The sequence below is a fragment of the Zootoca vivipara genome, chromosome 13 (genome assembly GCF_965207765.1).
Source record: "Zootoca vivipara chromosome 13, rZooViv2.hap1.1, whole genome shotgun sequence".
NCBI lineage: Eukaryota > Metazoa > Chordata > Lepidosauria > Squamata > Lacertidae > Zootoca > Zootoca vivipara.
In genome coordinates, this window is record NC_142596.1 from 24199449 (window position 1) to 24210192 (window position 10744).

General features: G+C 42.3%; 1 protein-coding gene across 2 annotated transcripts; it reads left to right on the forward strand.

Annotated features, from left to right (window-relative positions):
• Window positions 1-435: 435 nt before the first annotated feature.
• On the forward strand, window positions 436-10146 carry PDCD7 (programmed cell death 7). 2 transcript variants are annotated; one of them, XM_035131706.3, is made up of 5 exons: window positions 436-1439; window positions 4048-4186; window positions 5673-5909; window positions 6721-6808; window positions 7331-10146. In XM_035131706.3, exons 1-5 carry the CDS (start codon window positions 525-527, stop codon window positions 7446-7448), a joined length of 1497 nt encoding a protein of 498 aa, XP_034987597.3. In that variant the 5' UTR covers window positions 436-524; the 3' UTR covers window positions 7449-10146. The 2 variants fall into 2 exon arrangements, with proteins under 2 accessions (XP_034987597.3, XP_060138572.2); XM_060282589.2 differs by having other exon boundaries at window positions 447-1439; window positions 6724-6808; window positions 7331-7614.
• The last annotated feature ends 598 nt before the right edge of the window (window positions 10147-10744 follow it).

Consider the following 10744-nt stretch of genomic DNA (forward strand, 5'->3'; position numbering starts at 1 on the left):
TGTTATGAATGATTCTTTTTCTTGGTTCTTAGAAACTGGTGTAACGCCTCCAAGAGCACAAAGACATTAATGGTTTATTAAAACCATGTGGTTTGGAACAGGAGAAGCAAACTGGGTGTCCCGTGGTTTAAAAATAATAATAATTGCAGCGTCCCATATCTATTACTTCCTGTTCCTCCCAGATTTCTAGTAGTAGATTTCTCAAGGTTTGGGGGTAGGGGGCAAGCAGTGCACTAAGGTGACGGGGTGTGTGCGATGCTTGGGGACAAAGCAGCATAACTTGCCATGCACCTAAAAGGCTGCTAGTACATCCCGGTCCCACTCCGTGCGCTGCGCACCGCTGCGGCTGACGGGGGTTGCTGTCTAAAAGCAGTAGCCAAGATGGATTCCTCCCAAACTACAGGGGGCGCTGCTCTTCTCACCGTCACTTCCGCTTCAAACCGGAAGCGATCTCCGAGGGCGAGAGAGACGGCGTCCCATTCTGCTAACTACCGGTAGGCCTCTTGAGGCGTGAGGGGGGCGAGATGTCGCACCAGCCGCCGCCGTTCCCATCCTTCGCGAGGCCCCCTCAGCCCCACTACTTCCCGCCGACGGGGACTCCTCCACAGGGTGTTTTTGGCGGGCCGCCGCCGCCTCACCACCCTCAGTTTTCTCTTTCCCCGTTCCCGCCTTTTTCGGCGGGTGGCCGAGGCCTTCCTACCTCCGCTTACCCGCCGCCATTCCGGGCGCCGCTGCCCCCTCCTCCGTGGCAGCAGCAACAGCAGAAACCTCCGGAGCTGCCCTCGCCACAATGGAGGCCCGAGGCGCCGCCGTACATACCCGGGGAGAAGCCAAGGTTCCAGCCTCCGGAGCGGCCCTCGCCTCAATGGAGGCCCGAGGCGCCGCCGTTCGTGGCCGGGGAGAAGCCAAGGCTCCCGCTCGGGCATGACGCTGCTGCCTCAAGCGGCGGCCTGAGGCGAAGCGACGGCGGCGACGAGAGCGAGCAATGGCTAAGCCGTTTCTTGGCTTGCCGACGCACTGAAGACGCCGGCGCCGCCTCTCCCCCGAAGCCGAGCGGCTTGAAGCCCAGCCAGGCGGGCCTGTTGGCGGCGGAGGCGCTGCGGCTGGTGGCGCAGGTGGCGGCGCTGTGCGGGGCCTGGCGGCGGCGGGACGACCACGCCAAGGCCGAGGAGGTGGCCGAGGCTGAGGCCCGGCTGGCAGAACTGCGGGAGGTGGTGCGGCCCCTGCGGGTCGAGGCGGCGGCGGCCCCTGTGGAGGCTCCCTTGGCCCAGCTGCGCCGCCACGCGGAGAAGAGCCGCAAGAAGAGGCTGCGGCGCCAAGCGCGGAGGCAGGAGGCGCGGGCCGCTCGCGAGGAGGAGGCGGCCCGCGAGGCCGAGAGGGAGGCGCGGATCGAGAGCTGGCGGGCCAGGCGCGCCCAGGAAGTCGAGGAGAGGCACCGGGTGAGTTGCGCTTTGAGGGGTGCCTAGGAATTCCCCACAGGGTAGTCGGTGTTTTGGGGTTTATTGGCTGCGATGGCCGTGCTGGCAGGGGCTGATGGGAGTTGTAGTCCAGCGGAGGCCGCCACGATCTCTGCCTTAGGCAAACCTCTCTTGTTCGCATCCACCCGCAGTGTTGAGATAGTACCCTACCTTACTGGGTTGTTGCAGGAAATAGTAAACTGAATTGTTTTGAACACTGAATGCTTTTTATTAACCCGCATTAATAATGCTAAATAATTATTTTATTTAAAATATATATACTGCTAATTAAAAATAGCAGCATGGTTAACAGCAATTATAGATAAAGCCATTCAATAAAAGTCATCAAAAAAGGTTCAAATCAGCTACTGTGGAAATATATATTATTCACTGACTGAATAAGCCTGAAAGTTTTCAGCTGGTGTTTAAAGGGTGAAACAAGGTGCCTGCTGAATCTGTGCTCTAGAGAGAATATTGTTATTCTGTACACTGGTGTGCACGTGTCACAACTCAAACCCTCCCGGGGTCTTCTTTGTACACTGGGCAGTGAGCTGGAATTGCCAGTGAAACAAGGTGCCTGCTGAATCTACTTTCTAGAGCAGTGGTTCCCAACAGGTGGTCCGGGGACCCCCAGGGGTCCGCGAGCTATGCCAGAGGGGTCCGCAAGATGCTATTAGAATAAAAAATATATTAAATATATTTTGTATGATAACAGATTTTTTGTTTTGGCCGCTTCCTGCATGAGCAGAGTCTAGTGCAAAACTGGAATTAGATAGAGGCAGTAGTTCTGCTGTATGCCGTTAGGTGGCGCTTTACAGACACTACTGTTTTGCAAAGAGGCAGCGTGCGCATTCTACTAACGCTCACCTCCTCAAGATGCTTTGTGCACGTCGGCTTAATTTGTGCGCTACTGCGCAGGTACCCTGTCTTCTCCATTCCCCTCCCTCCTCCCTGGCGTGCGCTGCCTCTTTGCAAAACAGTAGTGTTTGTAAACAAAGCGTTGTTTTTCGCAGAAGCTACAGTTCGCGTAGTTAAAAATGGACCGTTGGTTAAAAAGTGGTTCGTTAAAACGACAAAGGCCTACAGATGAAGAGGAAGATAATGCATTTGATGTTCAAGCAAGTAAGTCAGTGACTCTCGAACCGATCTTGTCAGTGTCCATTGAACCTAAATCGTAACTGTAAAAAACGTATAAATATAAAATGACTCTTAATTTGGCTCTCACTTTTTAATTTTAGGATTAGGAATTAATGGGGGTCCTTGTCACAATAGCGGCTCGATGAGGGGTCCTCGAGAAAATTTTGTTGGGAACCCCTGCTCTAGAGAGAATATTGTTATTCTCTACACTGGTGTGCATGTGTCACAACTCAAACCCTCCCAGGGTCTTCTTTGTACACTGGGCAGTGAGCTGGAATCGCCAGTCCCAGTTGGCAAACAGCGTAAACACATCACAGTTTCAGCACTATCTCGTCACTGCTGGTTCACTCCATGTTTGTGCTTAGCATGGAGCAAGTGATTCAGGGGTGCCTGGGATTACCATCAACCCTGTATGGGATGCACAAAATGTACTGGTGGGCTACATGCTATTGACCCCTGATCTACACGTTTGCTCGAAATGTATTTTTAACAAAGACTGCTCTCCAGGTTGGATTACAGGTGGATTACAGTTCATTTTGATGAACAATTGTGCTTTGTAGTTGAGACACAGAGTAAGGATTGTCAGGTCTCCTGAAACAGAGGGGTGGAGCTTGGGAGTTGAGGGTTAGTGCTGGTTATATCAGGGGATGGAGGTTTCTAGGACAGGAGCACAGAGCAGCCCCTAGTGAATCACAGGGTAGATTCTAGTAGGTAAGAAGTGAAGCTTGCTGAACAATAAAATGGATCCAAGGGGGGAACTGGAGCCAGTCAGTACCATTTACATATTATTGTACAGTATAGCATTCTTGGTGCACACATGTGTGCTTGTTTTTGCATTCATTCTTACAGTTACAGTGATGGGTGCTGAAGACAATAGGCTACTCCCTTTTCTTGGCCTTTCACAATGAGTTTCTTATCCTTTCCCTACAAACCCCAAGAAAACATGTGGGACCCTGAAACTTGGGAACAAAACCTGAGGCATAGCAAGTAGGTGTCTCGTGAAGGTTGGCTAATCATTGTTGGTAACTGTTTTTGAGTCTAGTAGATATAAGTAGTTTCATGACAATCTCAGTCTGTAGGCAGTATCCTGTTCTAGAAAAGAAACCTATGAGTGCTGCTACAGCTTGCAGCAAAATGATCCCTAGCACCTGCTTTTTAATGACAGGTGTTAACTAATATGTATGTTACTGCAGGTGAGAATGCAAACTCAAGGAGGGTGGATCTGTTGACAGCTGTCTGCCGTGAGCTGTGTTTACCCCCTAGGAGTTACTGAGACAAAATGTGATGAGGGGCAGGGGCTCTTTCCTTATTGTCCTATTTGTGGGCTTTGAAGGATCTGGCTAGCCAGTGAACACAGGGTGTTGGACTAGATGAGCCTACCTAGGTCTGCCATTGTTCTCTTACATTCTTACACATGTTCTTAATTACTTTATTCATATTTTTGCCCATATAGGAACAAGAACTTAAAGCTGCTGCAGACAGTGTGTTATCTGAAGTAAGGAAAAAACAAGCAGACACGAAGCGTATGGCAGAAATCCTGCGTGGCTTAGAAAAGCTTAGGAAACTAAGAAAAGAAGCAGCAGCAAGGAAAGGTAAACATGACTCAGAATTGCATGTGCTTTTTATACTCCTTCTTGCATATATGCTGAAAAATAGCTGGAAAGCTGCTTGTGTAATGGCTCCAACATTTCAGTCAGACTTGTATTGCTTAGGTATTGTTTATAAAATATGGTTCAATATATAAATTGGGTCCTTGAAGACTTGTATTGTTAAAACAAATATTTGGTTAAAAGCATAGCATCCTGAAGTGCACTCAAAGCATCTGTAAGGCACTGAAACATTAGAACTTATGAAGCATATATGTTTTTTGCAAATATTTGTTATAAATACCCAGCATAAGGGATGCCTCTTCTGCTGACCTAATATGCTGTATGCTAGTGTCAAGACACCTTGTTATTACCCAGCATTGAAAAATGTAGCTGGACTAATTCTTCAACTGGTATGAAGAACTGTAAAAGGTAAAGAGACCCCTGACCATTAGGTCCAGTCGCGGATGACTCAGGGGTTGCAGCGTTCATCTCGCTTTACTGGCCGAGGGTGCCAGCGTACAACTTCCAGGTCATGTGGCCACTATGACTAAGCCACTTCTGGTGAACCAAAGTAGCGCACGGAAACACCGTTTACCTTCCCGCCGGAGCGATACCTATTTATCTACTTGCACTTTGACATGCTTTCAAACTTCTAGGTGGGCAGGACTTGGGACCGAACAACGGGAGCTCCCCCCGTCGCGGGGATTCGAACCGCCGACCTTCTGATCGGCAAGCTCTAGGCTCTGTGGTTTAGACCACAGCGCCACCTGCGTCCCTATGAAGAGCTGTAGAATATGGCAAGAATAAAAAAAGTTAACAAGCTATTTGAAAACTTCAAGAGATCCAAGGCCATAGACTCATTTAAGACAACTTTGCAAAACTATTTCCTTCATTGACAATGAAGAAGTTGAGACACAAGTGCCAAATCAATATGCCCACTTGTGGAAATCACAGACGGTCTACTTAGGTAGCAGTGAAGAAACCAGTTAATAAACACAAGTTTCCAGTTTTTATTCAACATAGTTTTTCTTTTACTGCACAATATACACATTTGCTGGTTTTTTGTTTTGTTTTTTTAATCAAACAGGTGTTTCTACAGGTTTGTTTTTTATGTTCCATGTTGTTATGTTAAGTGTTCATTTTTCTTCGGGGATATATAATGTAAAGTTCATAAATACCCACCATATTTCAGTGGAGTAAGCTGCTGCACCTGGTTCCTCCTCTGTCCTTGAACAGTGAAAAAACATGCAATTGGGGAGATGAGGGAGGGAAAGAGAAATAATACGCACCCAAGCAACTGACCACCCTGTTAAAAGCAAGTGAGAGAGGGTGTGTGAGGATGCCACTTCAGAGCAAGATTACTCACCAGTGGAGATGCTTCGATTCTCTTGTTTACATGCATTTAATTGTTCTGGATCAGAATGTGGAGGGAAAGTCAAGTAATTAATCTGGTGTGGGTTGTGGTTTCTGTTCTGGTTTTTTGCTGCAGGTGTTTGTCCACCCCCAGATGCAGATGAAGCCTTCGAAAATGAAGTCCAGAGCTTAAGAGCATTAATAAAAACACGCACTGAACTCTATGAAGCTGAAGAACGAGCTCTGCGGGTTATGCTGGAAGGAGAACAGGAGGAGGAGAGGAAAAGAGAAATGGAAAAGAAGCTGAAGCGAGAAAAGGAGAAACTTCTGCAGCAGAAGCGGGAAATGGATTCAAAACTGTTTGGGGATCCAGGTAACCTGCAGCGTATTGTTGTCAGTGTAGTGTTTAGTTAAAGTTATACTTGTCTCACTGGTGAAATGTTTTGCACCAACAGTTCATTGTTGTGCAAGAGAATACATAAGCAGTTTGCTAGCAAATGGAGCACAAAAAATTGTGCAGTCTGTTTCACAGTGTGTTTCTGCTAGTGAAACTGTTGTGTTGGATTCCTCTGTTGTGTAACATTAAAACTCACCCATCCTCTCACAGTAGCTGACAGAAAATGTTGGATACAGTCACAAGTGTGTTTGCTTGTTTTACAATGCAGGCTTATTCTCCAATTATCAACCCATGCAAGAGATAGTTTATGTTTAAATCTTAATTATTTATTTTATTTCATAAAATTTATACACTTATTGATTGTAGAAATTCTCAAAAGTGGTTTACAAAAAGGCACAATGATAAAATCGAGAAAAATTCACAACCATATTTAAAAAGTTAAAATACTAAAACAGATTAAAATTACTTCAAGCAGCTGGGTAGATTTGTCTAAACAAAAATGTTTTGAGGAGGCACCAAAAATAGTACATTGAAGACACCTGCTTGATCTCAATAGGCAATATTTGAATTGCAAAGAGTCATAGAATAAAATGATTTTTAATATATTTATGCAATCCCCATGTTTTTATCAACATGTCCAGTCAGGATTCTATGTAACAGTATTTTAACACTCAATTTTAGTATTCTCAGTAGCAAATAATATAAGGCTTACATTCTTGGAATATGCTTTTGTGTCTGGTAGTTTTTCATGGTACTTGTTTTTCTTAATTATTATCCTGTTTTACAGAAGAATTTCCCCTTGCCCGCCTTTTGGAGCCCTTCACACAGTATTATTTGCAGGCTGAGTATTCTGTGCCATCCCTTATCCAGATCAGGTAAGTTTAAGCAGTGTTGTAGTAAAAGTAAAGCTGTAACAATTTTGCCAAATCTTGAAACTTAGCTGCTTTTTTACTTTGTGATGTAGTATTAATTCCTATTGGATATTTGTTGTAGCAAATATCACCTTGCAGCTGTTCAACGTGCAGCCAGTTGCAGTCAGCAAAACTGTTGTTGCTGCTAAAACTTCTCCCTAGACCCAGACGGTGGCATCACCAAGAATAAGAGACTGCTTTACTGGTTCTCCCAAGAGCCATGCTTTTACTTCCCTACAAGTTATGGGATGCCATGTACCCCTATGAGGTACTTGGAGATACTGTATTAGTGGACAGTGCAAAACATGTCTCTAATGCTGTCCACTGACAAGGATCCGTTGGGTGGCCACAGTGCTTTGCACTCATCTTTCCAACTCCAATTCACACCAACACTTAAGTTGTAAAATTAATGGTAGGAAATTAAGATTTCAGAAGGATTGAACACAGTACTCAATATGTTGCATAACTAACTTTACTATGTTTAAGGCATGAATGGGATCGATACCTGGTGCCTACAGATCATCCTGAAGGAAACTTTATCCCACCAGGATGGGTCATTCCCTGTCAACCTTCTAGTGACATCTGGGCTACAGCTGTTGGATGATGTGTTCAGAGTCTAAAACAATAGCAACACAAGTGATAAAGTGTACTTCATTAATTCCTTTGGACTTGGAAAAACTCTGGATCTTTTTCTTATAAAGCAGGGGCACAGAATACATAAGATGCATATGCAACAGCTGATTCAGAAGACAAATACTGCCCCCCCCAAATGTTTTTATTCCGGAAATGTGAATCTCTGCTTAGTTACACTGGCAGAGATTTGCTTCAGATCTTGTTTTTTAAAACACTGTTTGGAGGAATTTAATTACAACAACATTACACATTATCTGCTCCTGCAAACTTTAAAAGCAGGACATTTTTCCTTAGAATTTTATTTTTTTAAAAAATTAAAACAAGTCTTTATTGGTTTCAAAAATATACAAATAATAAAAATAAAAATATACATCAACAATACATTGTCGTGTATTTGTTCTTTTCCCCTCCCCTGCCCTCCCATCTTCTCCCCTCCCTACCCCTCCTCCCTCATGACTTCCCATCTCGTACTAGGCTCCTCCCTAGATTCCTTGTAAGATATTACACACTACCAATCATGTTGCACAAAACTATCGATGACATATATATATATGAGACATTTACAATTATACTTATACCTATGATAGAGCCTTTAAGTATCTGAGATCAGGTTTGGGTTCTCCACTTTATCTTTTATATAATTAATAAATGGTTTCCATGTTTTTATAATTATTTCTGAGTCTGTTCCTTTGAGTTCTTCATATCTTGTTGCTAATCTATAATATTGTAATATTATATTGTATTTTATTTTAATAAATGGAAGACCAACCAAGAAAATAAATATAGAGAGAGGCACCAGACAAGGGTGCCCTCTGTCACCTATCCTCTTTATACTAACACTGGAAATTTTATTAAAAAATCTAAGAGAGGAAGAAAATATTAAAGGAATAGTAATTGGGGAAAAAAAGTTTAAAGTAAAGGCTTTCGCAGATGATATTATAATAACCACCGAAGATCCAATTCAAGGTATCCCTGCAGCTATAGAAAAAATTAAGGAATATGGGAAGTTAGCAGGCTTGAAAATAAATTATGAAAAAACCAAAATGTTGGTGAAAAATTTGGAAAATAAAGAGATGCAGGAACTCCGAGAAAAAACAGGCCTAAAAATTGATAAAAGATTAAAATATCTAGGCATCCACACAACAATTAAAGGGATAGATTTGGTGCAAGAAAATTATAAAGAAATATGGAAAAAAATAAGGAAAAACTTCGAAGTATGGAGTAAACTCAAATTATCAATTATGGGGCGAATCTCATTGATTTTTCCTTAGAATTTTAAAATGTATTATTTCTGGACAACGGCATCTATAGCAGGGAAATTAATTTGTCATGGGCATGTGTAGCAGCAAAACCTAACTTGAGAACTTGTGTCATTAACTGCATCCTGCTGAGGCGAAATACAATCCCAAGGCCATATAACTTAATGCAGCTGCTAAATATTGTTGCATGTGTTTTTAATGTTCTGATATTTCATGGGAAATCAGGTAATAATCCTGAAGCAACATCAAAGACTGTCATTGAACTCTTTAGAGCCATATCCGGGTTCTCAAGTTTCAGCTGTTTTTTGAACTCTCATTTAAAAAATTGCCTCCGTGTTTATCTTGGTCTTACGTGCTGTTCCTTAAGTGAATTAACAGATGTGGTCAATTATCGCCTCCTTCCAAGTTTGGTGTAGTGGTTTTAAAAGCTAAAACACTAAGATGAAGCAATGTGGAGAGAATTAATAGCATCATTGCTCTTTTTTTGGTGCAACTTGCACCTTAAATTTTTTAAAATGTGCATATATGATGTACATCCTCAGGAAAGCATTTTTTCTATCATCTCTTAAAGTAAGAACGAGAAGCAATACAAGTTAGGGTATTTGTGTTAATTTAATAGAATGTCAAATATTGGTTTGGGGTTGCATAAACAATTCCTGTGTTGGCATGCTCCCTCCTTCCCTTCCATTCTCTACTTTTAATAAGTGGCTTTCATTGAAACAAAAATGGGCAACTGATGCCTTGCAAACCAGGATCAAACCAGGATTTTGTAGTTTGGGGTTGGAAGGAAAGTGAAAAGCACAATTTGGATTAACAACAAACTGGTTTCTATGAAAGCAGAAGTTGCTCGCTCATTTATGTGGAGTATGGGAGCACAAAGTTCATTTATGTGGTGACAAACCATCATTTAGCATTGCATGTGAACCAAAAAATGTTAACAAACCTTGTAAACTAAACTTCATTAGCATAGTAACATAGTCTCCATGGCCCCTGTTATTTGAATTTGAAGAACATTGTGGGACTGTTATTGACAAAAAGAAAGCGCTGTTGACACAATATAACTCTGATGATGCTAGGCTACCATATACTGTATCAATTGAATCTTTAGTTCAGGGGAAAGAAAACAGCCTTTCCCAAACATTTCAGTGTAACTTGACCTCTGATACTAAAATTAGCAGCTTGTTAATATATATATATATATACCAAAATGTTACATAAAATATGAGGGAGTTTTTTCTTTATTCTTTTGTGCTTTGAAACAAAGTTGCAGAAGTGTGTGTATGTGATGAGGGGAGAGAAAACCCTAATGCAATGTGAAACATTGTCAAGAATTCTTTGTTGTACAAAGTAATAAAAACTCAGTTGAATTTTATTTGTTCTTTTTTAAAAAATAAAGAACATTTCACACTCTTTCTGGCTGTCATTTTTAAATAAATGGTTTTCTTCCCAACTTAAAAGGTCAATGCAAGCTTTTGGAGTTTGACACTGTCCTTTGGTCAGTGGCTGGTGTAGGAAGACTGACTACTATTACTATGTACAAGTAGGTAGCTGTGTTGGTCTGCCGTAGTCGAAACAAAATAAAAAAAATTCCTTCCAGTAGCACCTTAGAGACCAACTAAGTTTGTCATTGGTATGAGCATGCACACGAAAGCTCATACTATTTTCATTTTTTAATTGCTTCACAAAGCAACTTGCAGTATAATGTCATATATATATCTATATATAAACATTTACAGTTACAACAATTGCTTATATAGAGATTTTTTAAAAAAAAAAAGTTTGAAAGAAGAACATGCATAAAATCATTTCAGATCCAGAACAGATACCAACCAGGATAAAGAATTTAGAAGCCATGTTGAAAGAGAACTTCTTTATCAAGTGCCAAAAAGCCAAGAGACAAGGTGCCTGTCTTGATATGCAATGGTAGGGAATTCCAAAGAATAGGTGCCACCACGCTTAAGGCTTAATTCCAGAATCATACAGAATGGACCTCCTGTCTTGCAGAACA

Excerpts from the sequence above, each read along its gene's own strand:
- PDCD7 (XM_035131706.3), top strand. The coding sequence starts at position 525 with ATGTCGCACCAGCCGCCGCCGTTCCCATCCTTCGCGAGGCCCCCTCAG. Across the intron at positions 1,440-4,047 it reads AAGTCGAGGAGAGGCACCGG|GAACAAGAACTTAAAGCTGC; the intron begins GTGAGTTGCGCT and ends TTGCCCATATAG. Across the intron at positions 6,809-7,330 it reads CCATCCCTTATCCAGATCAG|GCATGAATGGGATCGATACC; the intron begins GTAAGTTTAAGC and ends ACTATGTTTAAG.